Raw genomic sequence first — 19,573 nt, 5'->3', positions numbered from 1 at the left:
ATTCCCTATTTTGAGCATGTTGATTTAGCAAACCTAAGATCCTGGTTTTAATATACAAGACTTGAAGCGTGGCCATTTGTAAAATATTCCCAAATGCTTGTGGTGAGAAGACTAGGTTAGGCTGTACCTGTTAAATCACAACTGGAATCATACCCCAAAAGCAGGACATATGTTTAGAGTTGGCAAAGGGAAGGATATTTTCATCCTAAACATGCAGCTCATTTACATTAATTGAGGCTGGGTATTCACAGGTTGCAAAGCTCTAGACAGGATTTCACAAGCCCGTGAGCAGGGACCAATAAAATTCACAGTGCTCTAAACTGAGTCTAATCCTTGGAGAGTCCATTAGTATGGGGGAGACTTGGTCTGCTGTCACTAGTGTGATTTCTGGGCCTCTGCTCCAATTTTCTGGGCTCCTTTTATCCAGGAATCTAAGCTCAGGGATTACAAACATCTATCAAGTTCTAAGTTCCAACTCAGATTGATTGCTATCATGTCGCCCAGTTAACCCTCTTGGGATATCTTCGTGGAGCCCCTCTTCCCATCTACAGACTCTCATTCACCTCTTATGTGTTCCCTTATTCTTTCTTCCACCTTGGCTTTTTTCTTTCTAGTCTGCTCTTCAACAAAACAAACATCACAGAAATTAACCAATATCATCTGGCATGACAGAAGTTTTATCTTTGTGTAGTAGTCTAATAATTTACCTCTTTCCAAACTTACTTCTTGATATTAAAGTTTCCTCTGACTTCTGTGGTTTCCTCCCTGACCTCTCCAAAAGAGTTTGGAATTTTAGTCCTGCCTATAGAAGATGAACATATCTGTTTCTATATGTTGCACAAGGATAGCATAAGCGGTAAATGAAACAGGCAATTTTGTTTCCAGGCAAATATATGGACAAATTTGAATTAATATTGATTGTATAGATAATAACAATGATAATAATACCTTGTGGGGTTTAAAATATATTTAGAATTAAAATGAAGAACTATGAGAACCTAAGTAAGAATGGGGGATAAATGGAGTTCAAGTGTTCTAAGGTCTCTGTATTATCCAGAAAGGGGCCAAAGTCATTAAGTAACATTATGCTTTCATAAGTCAAGGATCCATGTTGTAATTTCCAGTTAACATTAAAAGGATGGTTAATGTGCGTACAACTTCTATGTTAATAGAGAAAAGATGAAATAATTAAAAAATCGACCCAAAACAAAATTAGAAGAAACAAAAGGAGCAAAGAACAGGTGGACCAAATAGAAAGCACATGGTAGATGGTAGTTTTATCTAGTTGGTGATCTATCTACTACTATTATGGGCTGAATTGTTTCTCTGCAAAATTTATGCATTGAAATTCCAACCCCCAATACTTAAGAGTGTGACTATATTTGGAGAGAGGGCCTTTAATGAGGTAATTAAGGCTAAGTGAGGTCATGCAAGTGGGCCCTAATCCAATATGACTGGTCTCCTTATAGGAAGAGGAGATTCGGACACAGACATGCATAGAGAAAAAACCACGTGAAGATGGGAGGAGAAGATGACTATCAACAAGCCAAGGAGAGAGGCCTCAGAAGAAATCAACACTTCAGACACCTTGATTTTGGACTGCTGGCCTCCAGAACTGTGAGAAAATACATTTCTGTTGTTTAAACCATTCAATCTCCGGTACTTTGTTATGGCAGCCCTAGCAAACTAATATAGCCACCTAGATACACCAATATTTAGTTAAATGTAAATAGACAATACACTTCAATTAAAAAATACAAACTGTTAAATTAGAATTAAAGAAGACCCATCTATAAACCAGTTACAAGAGATGCATGACCTTATTTAATCTTAATTAGCTTTTTATATCCAAAACACAGGAATATGGAAAGATTAAAGTTAAACTGATGAAAAAAAGATATACCATGCAAACTCTTACCAAAAGAAATTTGGTGTGTCTATATAAAGATTAAAAGATGGTGAGTTTATGGTAGCGATAAAGAGGACATTTCATAATGATAGAAGGTTCAAGTCACCAAGAATCTATAAGAATTCTAAATTTGTATACATCCAATAATACAGCATCAAAATCTATAAAGAAAAAATGGACAGAACCACAGTCATATTGGAAGACTTTATCACATCTGTCTCAGTAGCTGATAAAATGTTTAAAAAGCAGCAGCAATATACAAAATTTGAACAATGCAATCAACAAATTTGACCTGGGAATGTGTAGAGAACATGGTAGTCAACAACCAAAGGATATGAATTTCTTTCAAGCAAACAATAAAAATTGACTATATGCTGAAACATAAAGGAAGTCTTAACAAATTTCAAGAATGCAAATAATAGCGTTTGATTTCTAAACAAAATTAAATTAAATTAAATTAAAAATCAATAACATGGATGGTGCTGGAATAATTAGAGTTCCATATACGAAAAGTGAACCTCAAACTGTGCATCATGTCATACACAAAAATTGATTCAAAATAGATCTTAGACCTAAAGGAAAAGCTAAAACTTTAAAAATTCTAGAAGAATCCACAGGAGAAAATCTTCATGGCCTTGGGGTAAGCGAAGATTCTTCAGACACAAAAAAGAACTAATCATAAAAAATTAATATATTGGAATTCATCAAAATTTAAAACTTTTAATTCAAAAGATACTGTTAAGAAAATAAAGGGGCAAGCCACAGACTGAGAGAAAATATTTGCAATACATGTATATGACAAATGATTTGAGTCCAGAATATGTAAGGAAATCTTATAGCTCAATGGTAAGAACAATAACTCAATGAAAAATGGGCAAAAGATTTGAATAGATACCTTATAAAAGAAGATATTTTAATGGCCAAAAGGCCCATGAAATGATGTTGAGCATCATTAGTCACAAGATACATACAAATTGAAACCACTAGGGTGGCTAAAATTAAAAAGCTAACAATAACAAATGTTGGTGAGGTTGTGGAGAAACTGGAGACTTATAGATTTGAAGGATGAATAAATAGCATGTAAAAGTGTATAAAAGGCAAGTAAATCGTTACCATAAAAGTCATGATGGTGATATCCCCTTTTGTGGAGGGATAGGGCTATGATTAGGGAGAAGCACACAAAGGCTGCCAGAGTCTTGGAAAGTTCTATTTCTTGACCTGAGTGGTGGTTGTACGAGCGTATGCTTTATTGTGGCTGTGAATTCTTTTACACTTTTCACTTTGTGTTTTATATGTTACAATAAAAAAGTTAAAATTAACGAGTAAAGAGACACTCTAAGTTATTTAGAAATAAAAATGTAAGATGCATGTAAGGCAATGCTATTAGTTCTAGCCTTGGTACTCTTACATCCATTCACTTGTTCATCCACCCAGTCATCTACCATTCATTCATCTATCCTTGTATCCATCTACCACCCATCCACCCATCCATCCATCTACTAGTCTTATTCATCCATCCATTTACCGTCCATCCATCGATCCATACACCATCCATCCATTCATTTATCCACTCATCCATCCTTCCATCCATCCGTCCACCACTAAACCATCCACCTATCAATTCACCAACAATTCATACACTGCCCTCAATTCACCATCTACTAGCCACACTCCATCCATTTATCTACCCATTCATCCATCTACTACTCATCCATCCTTTCATCCACCCATACATCCATCACCCATTCACTCATCCATCCATCTATCCATCCATCCATCCCTCCCTCCACCATCCATCTACCACGCATCCATCCACCCACAGCTGAAGCAGTCTAGTTCTCCTTAGGGAACTATAGGAACAGACAGCTTGAATGATAGAGAATGACTGGGCCCTGGGCTGAATGATTAAGCCATTTCTGAACCATCCAGTCTTTCTCTCTCAGAGCCAATGTTTTCCTAATTAAGAACTGGACATGGGTTTAGTTTTCTATTGATGTGAAGCCTTATACAGTTCTAAGAGCTGTATACAGCTCTGGGCTAGGGTACAGAGACATTCTCTGTCCTCTTTCTTTTTAATTTGCACTAATTAAGGAGGATCTATTATGTGCCTGTTCTGACAGAGCTATAATCTCAGTGAGAGGCATATAGAGCTTAAAGCAAGCAGAGGTATGCAGGCTTTCCATTCTGGACTAGGGTTTATATATGGCTCAACCATCTGGAATCTTAGAAACACCCCTCCTCAATTATTTACATCACTCTAAATTTTGCTCAACTTTAACAATAACAGTTGCAATTTCGAAACAACCTTATTTTCCATTAAATTTACACTACAATTCCACTAGAGAGTAAGCTTCATGTGAGCAGTGATTTTAAAAAAGAAAAAATTCTTAATATTATATTTCTAGTTCCAAGAATAGTATAGGGCTCATGGTAGAGGCTTAATAAATAGCTGTTGACTGAATGGAATGAATTAACTCAACTGTCCAAACATGGAGAATAGTCAGAATTCCTGGTTGTGAGAAATGGAAATTGCCTCTGGCTAATGTAAGCAGGCAAGGAAATTATTGTAAAGGTATCAGAGAGTTCTCAGAATCATCCATCCACTGGGGATGATTCTGGATTGGGGGAGGAGGGAGAACCTGGATGGGAAATGACAGGAATCAAGGGAGACTGAGTGTGGGAAAGAGGGCAAGGGTCATGCCCCAGGAATGGCCTGGTTATGACACTGCTTCTGGCATCACCATCATTTTACATTCCCAGCTACCATTGCTGGACCTTCAGTGCCACCTCTGTGACAGTGAATAGTGTTGCCTCTTCCTGTACCTTTGCATCTCTCTCAGAAGGCTTAAAGCATTGTGTGGCTGAATTTAGAGGCTGTTCCCATGTCTTGGCTTCCAGGAAGTGAGGAGAGCAAATATTCGGCTCAGCTCCTAACAATGAGCACATGGCCTTTAGAGAGAAGAAGGCTAGATGCAGGGTAGCGAAGAACCCCCTGCAAATGTCCACCGTAATTATGCTACCATCTTAAGATTTGTCTATCCTTAAATTTATGGTTGTAAGGAACATGCAGCAACATGGAAAATGCTTATGATATAATGTTAAGTAAAAAAAAGTTACAAAATTTCATAGACACCTTGGTAACAACTTTATATGAAGCAGATACATAAGAAAAATGATGGCAAAAAATGTGCCAAATTCCTAACACTGACAGCACTAGGATGGGAGGATGTTGGGTGATAGATACTTTCATTCCCCTATCTTTTTACAAAGATAAGGAAAATTCAAAGACATCAATTCTGTTCAATGGCAGGGCTCACTTCCTCCATTTCAGAAATGCCTGTGTGTGAGGCAAGGTGGGAGGGAAGACTGAGTGTGTTGACCTTTGGCAGACTGGAAGGACTTAAATTCACCCCTTGCTTTTTTAATCTTTGAGTTCATAATCAAATACAGGTTTCCCCTGCTATCCGAAAGCAGAGTGTTCCTAGGAAACCTTTCGTAAGCTGAAATGGCGTAAAGCGAAGAAGAAATTGCCACCAATTTATATAGAAAAAGTTTTTGAGTGTTCCAAGACTCCCAAAATATCCTACCAAAATAAATCAAGATAAGGCACAGATGCTTATGGCCACAGTTCAAAGCTGTGGCGGCTTGATGCTGAGATGCTGGGAGTAGTTCCCCGGGGAAGGTGCTTGGTGGCGCCACTCTCTCTGGTGGGGGTGCGTGCTGCCTCTATGACTGCTCGCTGGGAAACAAATGCTGAATGCTATTTTCACTTTTCACATTTTTTGTAAAAGCGAAAATCCCCTTGGGATTTTTTTCGGTTAGTGAAAACAGGTGCTAACGTAGGTCTTTAGTAAAAGCGAAGTGGCATAAAGTGAATTAAAGTGAACTTTCGGATAGTGGGGGGAACCTGTAAAGCAGGAGTAAACAGTAGCACCCTTTCGGGCCTCAAGTCTGACAGGTGATGTACCAAAGCTCTCATTCCCAAATTCCTCTCTCACTGACCCGCCGACCTGCCGTGAGCTAGAGATCTCAGGGCTGTGGCTGGGAATGGAGGTCTAGTCCTGAGCAGGAAAATGGGAAGATAAATGAATCATAAGGGAGCATAGGAGCAATGAATGGATGAGATTCTCTCATTAGTTAACTTCTTGCTGAGAACCAAGAAGGAAATCAACGAGACAGTATACCCTGATAATTCTGGCTGCCATCGACTCAGACACATCCTGTCCTCATCAGCTCTCGGAAAGAACATGGGTTTCGGAGTTAGATAAACTTGGAAGGAAAACGATTTGACCTTGGGCAAGTTACTTATCTTCATTGACCTTGAGTTTCCTGATTGGAATGGAGGGGCAGTAACATCTATCAGTATTATTTAGACTTCTTTTATTACAAATATCAGAAATTCACTCAAGTCAACTTTAGCAAAACACCAGGGAATTTATTTTAAGGCTGCTGGGGTGTCTCACGTAACTTAAGAAGAAAAGGAACTGGGAGCGGGAAAGCCATCATAAACCCAGGAACAATGCTTTCTCCTTTTTTTTCTCCTTTCTTCTTGCCAAATTCTTCATTCTTCTCCCACCCCACCCTCCAGGCTGGCTTCTCAGTTACTTATGGGGGGGGGAGGGGAGGGTAGGAAGGATATCTATAAACTTGGCTGTTAAAGTCATTATTTTAAAACACTTGTTTGGGGACTTTCCATATTGGTGACACAGGTCTTCTTCAAATTGTTTCTCATATTGACTGAAGTGCCACAGATCACACAGCTTCTGCACCATGTGTTACCTGCTACAACAAGCCTGCCTGGAGTGCACAAAAAAAGCCACACCATGGTCTTCATTGCATCCGGGGAGCTGTTGGCCCAGGAAGTGATTTGTCTTCCTCTTCTGCTGCTGTTTTGTGCAGCCACAAGCTTGTTTTGTTGGCTTATAAAATTTCAACAGCTGGCAGAGAGTGTGTGTGTGTGGAGTGGTGTGGATGAGAAAGCTGACTATTGTTTTTTTTTTTCACCTTGTACAGCAGAGGGGGGAAATTGTTCATGACAAGTACTAATGTTTTGTGAATTTATCTACCCCTTTGTGTGCGTGATTACAAAGAGATTTACTAGAGAGAGGAAAGGAGAGAGAAAGAGACCAAAGCCAGAAATACATAACAGGTTACGATTTTAATCTAACCTCCACTGATAAATTCTTTCCTATGAGTTAGGACGGGACTCAATGGAATGCAAAAATACCACTTTTAATAACTGTAAAGAGGAAGGTTGTTACACCATTTCAGCATTGACGTGTACGACTTCAGTCAATAGACAGGCTGGCCTTGTCCAAGTTCCTAGAAGAGATACTCTGATTGGACCAGCTTGGGCAAGCTTCCCCTTTCTGGACCAATCATCTGTGACCAGGGGGTGGGATCGCATTGTACAGAATGGCTTTCAGGGGTCCGTGACTCTGGAAACGGGGCAAGATGACCAGGTCATAGGATGTTGGACCTTCTCCCTGAAAAGTATTCACCACACGTCCTCAGGAGATGACGTGAAGATTAGATTTATGTTAAAACCCCAGCACCATGTTTGAGACGGAAACAAAACAGTAAGCATTTGTTTCCTTTCCTGAAGCATAACCCTTTTTCCTGAGAGCTTGTAATGAGTTCCCCATTCCGGTTACTCTTGGCTCTGCTATGTCTGTGCGGGGATAGGGTGAAATGCTAAGTGTTTCTAAGAACCTGGAGAAACGGAAGGAAGCAATTAGCTGTCACGAGTATCTTTCAATTTTCATTGTATGGCATGAAATACTCAGTCTTGATAATACTCCAGGTCTACATAGAGCTAAAGCTCGACCTCCTAGGCTATTTCATTAATCCTCACAGCAGTCCTTTAGAAGGACAGACGTTATTATCCTTATTTTGCAAATGTGTTAATTGGCGATCAGGGAGGTTAAATGACTTGTTCGAGGTGACGTGAGTTAAGGGTGCAATTTAACTTGTCATCTAATTCCTAACTTAATGTCATGTTCATTAGACAAGGCAGGGTCTTTTTAGGAGGCTCACACTTTCATGAATAGCTGAAGCTGTTTATTTCAGCAGAACTGGGTGTCTGGTCAAGGCTTGAAAAGTTTCATTCATTCCATAACGACTGTCAGGCCAAGGCCAGGTATGGGCTGTGCCCTCAGGTAACTTCCATAGCAGCAGCACAGCTACAACACTGTTGAACGAATAATTATTGTTTGAATACTTTCATCCTGAGTCCTATGTAGAAAATGTACAGAGTATTTTGAAATAGGCCAGAGAGAAAGTTCCTACCCATTGACCAAGAATTTTTCTTTAAGATGCTTCCAGTTTTTTTGCCATTACAAACAATTCTGAAGTGGACTTTTTCTTTTTTCTGCACACATCTTTGTAGTACTGGCACTGGCATTTTCTGAGGATAGATTCTTAGAATGGAATTTCTGATTCCAGTTATATAGGTATTAATTAACTAACTAATTTATGGGTTTACAATCATATGAGGGTGTCTTCGATCTTGCCTTCTCGCCAACAGTGGGTATTATCAATATTTGTTAAATATTTGCTGTAATAATTTTTATACCTTTAGTGTTTAAATGAGGTTTAGCATATTTTCATAATTGTCATGATTTTTTCCTTTTTCTTTTCCTGTAGTCTGTTCTACCCTTCACCTGGTTTTGTTTGTTTGTTGAGATATTTTCCATTTCTTATTGATTTGCAGTAACTACATCCTGGATATTATTTCATTGTATATTATAGTTGCTGAAAGTATTTTCTTTCAGGCTGTTATTGGTTTGTTCTTACCTTTGTCTATGGTGCCTTTTGCAGTGCTGAGTTTTCATTTTTGTGGTGTCAGATCTGTCAGATCGTTTCATTTACACCTTCTCAGTTTTACGTCTTATTCAGGAAGGCTTTCTTAGCCTTAAAACTATAAAAATATTTTTTCATTTTTTCTGCTGCTTTTGTAGTTTATCTTTAGGTATTTAATCCAGCTGGAATTCATTTTTGTATATGGCATAAGGGAGGGAGGGATCTAACTCCTTCTTCAAAATAGAAAGCATCAACACAATTACTAGATATGATTTCTTTCTCCCTCCACTTTGAAAACGCTACATCATATGCTATATGCCCACACATTCATCCTTCCGTTTATGGGCTGAAAATAATTAATTCTAATATATAACTGTCACCAAATCAGTGTTACTTATGCAGATATGTAGTCTCCCAATATCAAAACCAAACTAATTTTCTTGCAAGAAACAGTCTCCTCCCAACTCTGATTATTCTTTTGCCACTCATACCTTCGGCATTTATGGCTGACTTTCTATCTTCTATTGTATGTTACTTTTTGTTACTCCTGAAACATTTTACCATGTGAAGAGACTTGATTTCCCCAATAAACCATGGCAAGGCTGGTAGCTTTCTCTCTGGCATATTCCCCAACACCATTAGGTTTTATATGGAACTCTGAACTTAGCCAATTTCAACAGACTTTGCCTTTTGTTATTCTTTAGGCCTTGTTCTTGTGTGCTTCCGGGAGAAATCACAATATCCTGGACTCTTAGGAGTAGGAAGGAGCTGTAGGTCTTTGGAATCACGTAGAGGTGCCTGGGTCCCACCCCTAAAGTTTCTGATTTATTGCTTTAAGGTTTAGCCCTAGAATTTGCACTTTTTAAAAACTTTGCTTTTCCTGCAGTCTAGTCTCTCATTGGTAAATAAGATGACAATTGGGCAACCAGAGAACAAAACATCTGGTGCAGCAAATGATTCTCTAGGGCCAATATTTCTAGTTTCGCAACAAGAGATGCTACAAATGAACTCCTGAGTCCTATTATTCCAAAGGCCACTTTGACATTTACTTTAATGAAACAAGCTGGAGGTATCTTCCTAATGAAACTACCAATAAAGCCAAAAAAAGAAAGAAAAGAAAATCCCAAAACACCAGATTTTACCCGTCTCTGTTGAGTGTCTCACATCCTTTCAGAATAAATGGGGATTACACATTACCCCCCCACACTTCTCTCTTTTCTAATGACATTATCAGAGGAAGGATTCCAGTGCCAACATCAGTCAGTTGCCGTGGAAGCTGACCCAGAATGAACCATTGCTTCTTTTTCCACCATCTCTTCTGGAAATTATCAACAGATAGATGCCAGAGACCAAAATTTGAGAAAATGCCAGGAGTTTGTTTATTCTGATCTGGTTTCTTAGAGATGCAAATGCACGAAAGGAATTATGAGCATGATGGATGGAGTCAGAATATTTTAACTTGTCACCTTGACATCAAGGCTAATTGAGCCTTGCTAAAAAAAGACAAATGGGTGCTCTGTTTGTCAAGAGAAGAGGAGAAGCGACTTCTAGAACTTTTACTTCTGATAACTCAAGTCCAGACTCAATCAATTCGTTCATGTATAAAGGATTCCATTTATTAGTGCCAATGTATATGCATATAGGCATCCTTCTCTCAGTACAAACAGACACACAAATGCACACACATTAGTGTGTGGCTTTTGTCTTCATGGTTGCAAGACAGCTGCTGTGCCATCTTGTACTGCATTCCTAGTTTAGGTAGGAAGAAGGTGGAAGGGCAAAAGTGTAAAAAGTCAAGCCAGTTGAGTCTGTCCTTAGAAAGAGCACTCCTGGAATCCTTGCCCAGCAATTTCCCCTTACATGTCTATGGTCAACTCCAGCAGCAGGATAGCTGGGGTTAATGAGCATTACAATAGGGCTTATTCCTACCTCGAACAAAACTAAGACTCTAAGTTGCTAAGTGAAAGGGGAGAATGAATACTGATAGTTAAGTAGGGGTGTCTATCTTGGTGTGCCTCCAAAATATTTCCCAAACCTATCCACTAAGAAGCAGGACCAGTGCCAGATATATATTAAGAGATTTATGGTGAGGAATTGACTTACACAACTGTGGCCCTGGCTAGGCAAGTCCAAAATCCGTAGGGCAGCCAATCAGGAAGGGCAGGCTGGCACTCTGGGCATGGACTGAAGCTGCTGTCCGCAGACAGAATTTCTTTTTTCTTCATGGAAGCTTCAGCTCTGCTTTTGAGCCCTTTCAACCGATTGAATCAGGCACACCCAGGTTATCCAGGATAATCGCCCTCTCTTTAAGTAAACTGATATGGACTTTAATCTCATCTACAAAGTACTTTCACAGCAACACCCAGATTAGTGTTTGATTGAGGAACTAGAGACTGTAGCCTAGCTAAATTGACACATCAAAAAGACCATCACAGTGTTCTGGATGGGAGGTCCAAAAAAGTGGCATTTGAAGAAAACCTGAAGAAAGAGAGAAGCCAAGCAGAAGGACCAACAATTACACAGGCCCTAATACTAGAAATATCTCGACATGCTTCAAGTATTGCACGGGGGCCACAGGCCTGGACTGTTATGAGCTAGGAGGAAGAAAGGGCAAAATTAAATGGGGATACCAAATAATGTGAGTCTTTCAGGTCATAGAAAAATGTGTGGATTTTATTCCAACTAAAATAGGAAATCATTAAAAGCTTTAACCAGCAGAGCAACATAAATTTACATAATTTTAAAAGATAACCAGTTGCTGTGCAGGGAAGTCACTTGGAAGGGTATCCAGGGCTCATTGAAAGCCAACCCATGAAACCATTCTTTTGTCCCAGAAAGTGATCTCAGGTTTTCCCCTTTGGCTATTTTATAGAAGAGTGCCTGTTTTGAGTTGAATTGTGCCCCCAACCCCAACCCACCTTCTCCTGTTGAAGTCCTAACTCCCAGTATCTCAGAACACGACCTTATTTGGACATACAGTTGTTGCAGATGTAGTTGGTTAAGATGAGGTCCAACTCGAGTAGGGTGGGCCCTAATCCAGTATGACCGGTGTTCTTATAGAAAGGGGGAATTTGGTCACAGACACACACAGGGAGAACATCATGTAAAGATGAAGGTAGAGATCAGGATGATGCAGCAGAAGCAAAGGATCAACAAAAATTGCCAGCAAACCACCCGAAGCTACGAGAAAACGTGGAACGAGTTTCCTCTTGCAGCCCTCAGAAGGAACCAACCCTGCTGACACCTTGATCTCAGATTTCTGGTCTCCAGAACTGTGAGAGAATAAATTTCTCTTGTTTGAAGCCACCTGGCGTTTGGTATTTTGTTGTGGCAGCCCTAGGAAACTAATCCAGTACCCAATCTGATTTCTTAGGAAATAGTTGATTTTCTGGGTAGGGTGGATTGAACCAGAGGAATCACCTTTGAGGCTAGGTCTCTTGGAGACAACAAGTGATAAACGTTGATTTACAATTTGATGCAATTAAAAGCAAACTTCCATTCAACACTTCCTCTGTGAAGTGCTGTGCTGGGTCCTCAAAGGGGCCATAAAGGTAAGACACAGTTCACCTGCAAAAGGAACAGTTAGTCTAGGAAGGGATAGGAAAAGCTAAGAAAAGCAGACGCATCTCCTCAAAATAGTACTGTAATGTAGGTCTAAATGCTAGTGGATTTGGGCAAAAAGCAGATCAAATTATGTTGGGAAGATTAGGAAAATATTTTCTTATTTTAAAGAAGTGATGGTGTTTGATCCAGGCCTCAAAACATTGGTAAGACTTGACAGGTAGAAATTGTTGGGAGAAGCGGGAGGAAATTAGTGGGAGGAAATTTCAAAGTTGTTGCATTTTGTGTAAACTTGAATTATAGGAATTTAAAAATATGATGTATAGAAATATTAATAAAGTCTCATTGCACAAAATTTGGAATTATTCTTATTCCCCAAATTAAAAACACAATTCTTTATATAATTTCCAAGCTAGTGGGCTGAGTGGATAATAAACTGTGTTTAAATTATTAGTGAATGTTGATGCTTCTTTTTCTGGTTAAACAAAATCCCGCTATTCCATGTCATTATTGTTATTATTCCAAAGGCCAATCTGTTGTTTATGGGTACTGGAAATTCTGTGAATGATTGCGGTAATTATTATGCTGTTATTTTAACATTTACAATTATTAATAATTTAAAATCTTTAGATGTTACATAACATCATCTGAAGTTTTATTATTTGCTGGTGCTCAGCCTGATATAGAAAAATGTGTCTAAAAAAATCAATAACTTTGGAATGAAGTTATATGTGGTGAGACCCTCTGAAGGAGAATCAGCCGCGGCTATGATATACTGTAGTGTAAGGTAGAAGAATATTCTCTGTACAAAATTATAGCTAATGTTGAGAAAAAACAAAACAGAGCACTTTACAGTGTGAACACCTTCAGGTTCACAAAAATTCTGTACTGGACAAAGTAATGGGGAAAATGGAAAAACTGATGGCTACACGTCTGTAAGAACAAATTTGCTTGTAGCTCTATGTGTTCAGGGAACATTTACTCCAAGCTTTATATATGTTGCTACAGGATAATTGGTCCTAAAACATGTGACTCAAAGAAACACATTCCTTCCATAAAGTGGGACTGCCTCTACCAGGCAGGTCCAGCTGGGTTGAGAAGGAGTGGAGCTGGGAAAGCTGAGAGAGCTAGGGGAACGATGAGTGGTCTAGCTTGGTGGGAGCACAGAGGAGAGGGAACTGAGGCTGGAAAAGGATTTTAGGAGCATCCACAGAGGGTCTCCAATTCCCAGGCGAAGCGCTGATGCTTAGTTTAATGGCAACAGGGGAACCACTGAAAATTTCGAGCAGAGTGGTGATAACTGTGCCTGAGATTGTAGATGTTCAACAAAGTTGAATATGAAGTGAATGACTGATCAGAACCGTCCTCTGGAAAGTTCTCAATGCCTTAAAGGGCAGATATTACATGAGATTTTCCTAGATCCTGTGATCCAACAGAAGTGTGAAGTCTCTCTTCTGCCAAGATCACGTGTTATCACTTCCATCCCCAGCCCATACCTGCTTCCACAGAACCAGCAGTGACAGGCACTTGCTCCTGATTCCTGGAATCTCAGAATTCTGGGAAAGGATGGAAAGCTGCACTAAGATGCATTTGGTCCATATAAATGATGACTCTTTTTTTCCCTAATAAGTGTTTGTTGCTGGCAGCATCACACAGCTGTTTCCTAAATCAAAGATCAATTTGTTAGATTATTTTCTACTGGTGGCATAGGGGTAATTGCTTCTGCAAAACATCTGTTCTATAATTAGAAAACAAAGATTCCTTCACCCCAACTGAGTGTAATTACTTTTGGCTACCAGAGGGAAAATTTTAGGATCATCATCAAAATTCAATGAGGACTGTTTGCAGCAGAACTTTTCTTTTCTATTTTTTAATAAAGTAGCTAGGAGACTATAAAAAAATCTATGTTTGTTAGCATTTTATAAGCTGTAATAGAATAAAACAAAACACCAAAATCTGTGTGGGGTTGTTAATACAAATGAATCAAGTGAATTAAATTCAGTCAGTTCAAAGGAATTCCATTTTGAAAAGAAGTGAAGGGATATCAGAGATACGGACCTTTCCAGACAAGTCCATAAATAGTTATAACTCAAGAGCATCACTCACCCCCTTGAGTTTAGTTCTGCATTGGCAAAAATGACTATTGTGTGTGCCTCAGGCGTGCTCTCATTTGCTCTTCATGACCGTGTACTGTGGATGTGGGCTTGCTACGATTCCATACATCCTAAGAGGGTGCTACTATGACGTTTGATGGTCAACCTGTCTTCTACTTCTCAATGTGTCACTTCCGCCATACTTGCCAGCACACACTCTGCATCCTGAGCTCTCAGTTGTTGCTATAGTTCTCCCCCCATCACACCCAGGGGCTGATATTACTCTCTTCATTCCATCTCTGGAACTTCCCAGTCTCAACCTGCCCTGATTTTACTGGTTTCCTAAATTCATCCTCATCAAATTTCTCACTTCTACCTTGCAGGTTTCCAGACGCAGAGTGTTCCCTGGAGCTAGTCTAACGTGTTTAAGGACATTTGTTCCTCTCTCTTTCTTTTCCAAACTCCTTGTCCTTTCCAAGCCACTCTTCCTCTGACCAGGAATATTGGCCTTCCTTACAGTCCTGTCCAACGCTCTTTTCTCACTCTGCATACTTTTTCCCAGGTGGCCTCATCCTTTACCTTTTGTTACCATCTTCTTTGCTTTGTTCACTTGCTGTCCATTTACTAGTCTTCTGTGCTCCAGATCCATGGAGCCAACCAACAACTGAATGTTTCCTCTTCAATGCTTTATTAGTTTCCTAGGGCTTCTGGAACAAATTGTTCCAGGCTGGCTGGCTGAAAACAACAGAAATTGCTAGCTAACATAGTGATGTTAGAACTACTTTTATTGGTGAAAATCATAGCTTGTTAATTAGCATGATATTTGTTAGAAATGAGCTGTCTTTGGAGAAAGGAAAGTATTCAGGTTTTGTGTGTTGGCTAAAATGTTTTGGAGACACCCATTACCTTCCACAGCCAGGGTATGAAAATCTTGCAAGGTTGTAGCCCGCACTCTTAGAGTGGGCATCTGAGGCTGGTCAGCGGGTAATCTTGTATTTAGCCTCTGACTTTGGAACGTTTCTGGTTGCCTGAGTCTGACTGAGAGTAACTGAATCATACTTATGGAACGTTGTTGTGATTGTCTTGACTAAACCTTTCTAATAAAGGTAGTGTTCATAGCTCCCAAAAGACAGAGAGCTGGGACTTCATTTGGGTCTATAGAACGATTGCATGAACTGTTTTGTGTCTGCTTGCCAATAAATAATTTATTTGTTGATTAAATGTCCATGTAACAGGAAGAATTTGATCTGAGATTTTCTTTCCTTATAACTTGACAGGAAGGTTATAAGGCAATAGCTAAACCTTCCCTACTCTAAACTTCTTTAGCAGCTACCATCATCTACAAAAAGAACTTACGAATTGTGCATGTCCTTTAGGCCAGTTCACAACATAAGTATGTGTAGAAATAATGGACCGCTACGTTCATCAACTTATGAATTGAAAAATTAGACTTCAAATGGACGAGTACAGAGTCCTTTATCTGGACAATTTAGATCTGTTACTTTAAAGGAGAACTTGTTTTAAGCCTCAGGAAATATCTAGTGGAAAGTGGAAGAGGGGAAATTCAAAGCTTAGCTGATGGCCACATTAAAAGCCAAGAGGACAAGGACCCAGATGCCCACTTTGGGGAGATAACTGTGGTAGATACTGGCAAGATAGAGTCCTCCTGAATCCAGTGGCAATGAAGAAAAGCCTTTGGTTAGGAACAACATGTCCCATTGCAATTATCTTTGCCCATAAGGATTTGTGACTTATTTCCTTCTCTTAAATCAAGACCAGACCAGGCCCAAATGCCAGCAATGACCATAACAGCAGTGACCTACCAATTAGTAGGACAGTGGAATTAAGGACAGATCCATCCGGCCCAAGGAAACTGTAGTTAAAATTCAAATCTTGCCTTGTTATTGTCTTCCCATTCCACATTTCCTTTGGTTTGAGATGTGAGGTCAGCATCTAAGGGACCAAAAGGCAAGCTGCAAACGACACACAAGAGGAGGTTTTGTTTTTGGGTGAACATTGTCTTGACTAACCAGATATTTATCTGGGAATTTTAATCTCAGGATAGTGGTAAGGATGGGAGGTGGGTAGATGAAGGGATATGCCCTCCACTCAGCCTTCTCTACTTCCATTTTTAAATGTTACTAAACTGATCCCACGTTGACTTGCCTTCACGCTAAGGCAAACTGCTTTGTTTCTTATTCAGTCATCACCACATACCTATGTTATTTAGCTTCTGAATGTATGGTGTTTACAACTTCAGGGGAGAAGTTAAGAAATAAAGAAAGACCAGCCAGCCCAGAAGGGAAGGAGATGGGGTGATAAGATTTTGATAAACTGAGACGAACAGCTGGCCAAACCTTCCTGAAGGCTGTGGCTGTTCAATTTCCAGATGCTAAATTCTCCACCTGAAAAAGAAGTCCAGAAGGGCCGGCCTGGTGGCGTAGTGGTTAAGTTCATGCAACCCACTTGGTAGCCCAGGGTTCACAAGTTCAGATCCCGTGCGTGGACTTAGCACCACTCATCAAGTCAGGCTGTGTTGGCATCCCACACAAAATAGAGGAAGATTGGCACAGATGTTAGCTCAGCAACAATCTTCCTCAAGCAAAAAGAGGAAGATTGGCAACAGATGTCAGCTCAGGGCTAATCTTCCTCACACACAAAAAGTCCAGAGAGGTAAGACGTGAGAATGGATCCAGGTTGGAGGCCAACCAGCTGGGTGACAGAATATCCATGATGCACATCTCTGCTCCAGCTTCTGCAGCAGGTGGACAGTTTTACACATGGCATGATGGCTCTGGAAAGCCTGAGCACCTTCCTGTACAGTCATTCCCAGGCCATGTGGGTATTTCTAGAGCCTGAAGGTCCCAGGTTACATTTTAAAAGAATGAATTCCAGACCCAGATAAGATCCCAGAGGAAATTCATTACCAGCAGCTCTCCCATTTTGCATAAGAAAAAACAGAGGCATCAGAGAGGGGAAGTGACTTGCCTAAGGTGACACATCTGTTAGTGTCAAAGCTGGGGCTAGAACTCAGGTTTTTCTATTCCTCTTCCCAAACCTGGCACCACCTCCCTGTCTTTCTGGGTCTGGGGTCACATGCTAGAGGCCCTCTGTTTTCAGAGTAGAACTCGTTGAATATTCTAGTGCACATTTTCTACTCAGGTGCTTCAAAGATCTTTCTTGTAAAGGTGAGGAGGGGTGGCGGGTCCTCAGTAGATACTGATTGTTGATTGTCCTCTGCAGACCAGCTGCAGGATGGGGGTGGGTGTTCTAAAAGGAATGGGGCTGGATTGGGAGAGCCAAAGGACATAGGCTCAAAAGTCTCTTCCTCTCAGTTCTACCAAGTACAAGGGCATCAGGATGAGCAGTCTTCTAGTTGAAGTGCAAATATGGAGGCTAGATTGATCTTTCATTACACGTTAGTATCAATTGCTCGAATCTGGCAGTCAACTCCACACCTAATTATAGGCAGCAGCACTCCTGGAGTAAAAGTTTTTTTTTGTTGTTGTTGTTGTTTTTAAAGATTGGCACCTGAGCTAACAACTGTGGCCAATCTTTTTTTTTTTTTTTTTCTGCTTTATCTCCCCAAATCTCCCCTGGTACATAGTTGTATATTTTAGTTGCAGGTCCTTCTGGTTGTGGCATGTGGGACGCTGCCTCAACGTGGCCTGATGAGTGGTGCCATGTCTGTGCCCAGGATCCTAACCAGCGAAACTCTGGGCCACTACAGCGGAGTGTGCGAACTTAACCACTCGGCCACGGGCCTGGCCATTGGAGTAGAAGTTTTGATTGAGAGAAGAGAAAATTTGAAGTTGGAAGGCAGGCGTTGGTGGGATTGGGGGGATGTTAGAAGGAAGTGTCCATAATGTAATGAACAACAACAACAGAAGCAATGACAACCACAATATGTTATCATATTGTTTTATCATATCACAGCCCACAACGTCCAACTTATTTTCACGTAGAGGGCTAATAAATGATATGAGCTGACATCTTTGCACCTCTGATCCTTTTGCTTGTGAGCAGCCCTTACACTCTCTCCTTCCCACTCATTCCCCTTTTTCTTGCCTACCTCCTTCTCGGTGCTCTCTGTCAGCCTAGAAGTCATGCCCTCCAGTCTTGCCTGATGTTGGTGTTAGATTCCCCTCCCTTGCATCTTTCTGTGCTACAAGACTCATAGCACCTCATTACTATACTGTAATTATTTACCTGTGTCCCCAACTAGATAGGAAGTTCCATGGGGACTATGGTTTTGTCTATTCTTGTGTCACTACCACTGAGCACGATGCCTGGGAAGGTGTAGGACTCCAATCAGTAATGATAAATGAAGGAATGGGTCATTTCACTCTTCTTGACCAAGAGGAAGAAGAGGGGCAGGACAGAGAAAGGAATGTCAGATGGCACCAAAGGCTTATGCTGTACTTTTTATTTAAGGTTTATTGGTGCTGTCTCGTTTCCTTCTCAGAGTCTAATCTCAACAAATTATATTTCTGCTTAAACTCCCCTCCCCTGCTCCATTATTTTCCCTTCTAAGTTAAAGTGAGTTTCGGGGAGGAGGGTTGGAAGGGTTAACATAGTAAACTGGGTCTTTGTGTTCTACATTCCAGAATAATCCTGCAGGTGCGCACTGCAGCGAAGAGAAGATATGTGAAAGGGGGTGTAGTGGATGCTGTAATGTGCCATTAAAGGCCTCCCTTCAGGATCAGGTGCTCATTCCTACCGATGTCCTGAGTGTTGCCTATGGCTCATAGTTGAGCCCCTCCCCTCTGCTGAAGAGAGCTTCCCTGCTCAAGATCACATCCCCTCCTGAGGCAGCCCACATCCAGTGACTATTTGATGCAGGAGTACGAAGACTCAGCCCTCTTGAAGGGCCATCTCTGCTTCAGACTCCCCATGGGGTGCATGGGATGGGCTGAGGCCGCTGTTGCAACTGCATCACAGCTTGACCCCTCCCTCTTCCCTGTTGCCCTTCCCTCACTTCTTTACCAGTGTTGCAGAAGCACTCACCAGTGAGACTTCTGCATACAAATCTCCATCTCAGAGTTTACTAGGGAACTCATCCTAAGACAGGTAGTTAATATTCCGTGTGTCCAAGTGCCCATCTATACATGTAACTTGATGAAAATTATTCATATGAAATATATTTGAGAACTTTAATGCAACTCATGGTATCTCCAGGTGAACGTACCTGGGGGTCAGAATGGGTTTA

General features: G+C 40.5%; 1 protein-coding gene and 1 long non-coding RNA gene across 10 annotated transcripts in view; one reads left to right on the top strand and one right to left on the bottom strand.

Moving 5' to 3' along the window:
- Window positions 1–19,573, bottom strand: part of LOC103558472 (uncharacterized) — a 70,875-nt gene that overhangs the window by 15,908 nt on the left and 35,394 nt on the right. For 2 of the 8 annotated variants that reach the window (XR_011523285.1, XR_011523287.1), the window contains exons 5-6: window positions 16,188–16,337; window positions 14,126–15,099 (exon numbers count right to left, since the gene is read on the bottom strand). The exons of 2 other annotated variants lie outside the window; for them this stretch is intronic. Coding sequence is in view for 2 of the 6 variants with exons in the window: in XM_070561534.1 (XP_070417635.1) it covers window positions 16,311–16,337 (27 nt within the window). In the remaining 4 variants the exon portion in view is untranslated. Of the gene's footprint in view, window positions 1–13,767; window positions 13,935–14,125; window positions 15,100–15,821; window positions 16,338–19,573 lie in introns of those variants that run through there. 4 more of the 8 variants (XM_070561534.1, XM_070561535.1, XR_011523288.1 and 1 more) reach the window with 3 other exon arrangements.
- LOC103558471 (uncharacterized) overlaps window positions 1–19,573 on the top strand; it is a 66,330-nt gene that overhangs the window by 29,276 nt on the left and 17,481 nt on the right. The window contains exon 3 of one of the 2 annotated variants that reach the window (XR_011523291.1): window positions 1,470–1,617. This is a non-coding gene — a long non-coding RNA (uncharacterized lncRNA). Of the gene's footprint in view, window positions 1–1,469; window positions 1,649–19,573 lie in introns of those variants that run through there. The other variant, XR_546726.2, reaches the window with a different exon arrangement.

The sequence above is a fragment of the Equus przewalskii genome, chromosome 10, assembly GCF_037783145.1.
Source record: "Equus przewalskii isolate Varuska chromosome 10, EquPr2, whole genome shotgun sequence".
Lineage (NCBI taxonomy): Eukaryota > Metazoa > Chordata > Mammalia > Perissodactyla > Equidae > Equus > Equus przewalskii.
The sequence above is the reverse complement of the archived record's forward strand: the minus strand, read 5'-3'. Positions and strand labels throughout refer to the sequence as shown.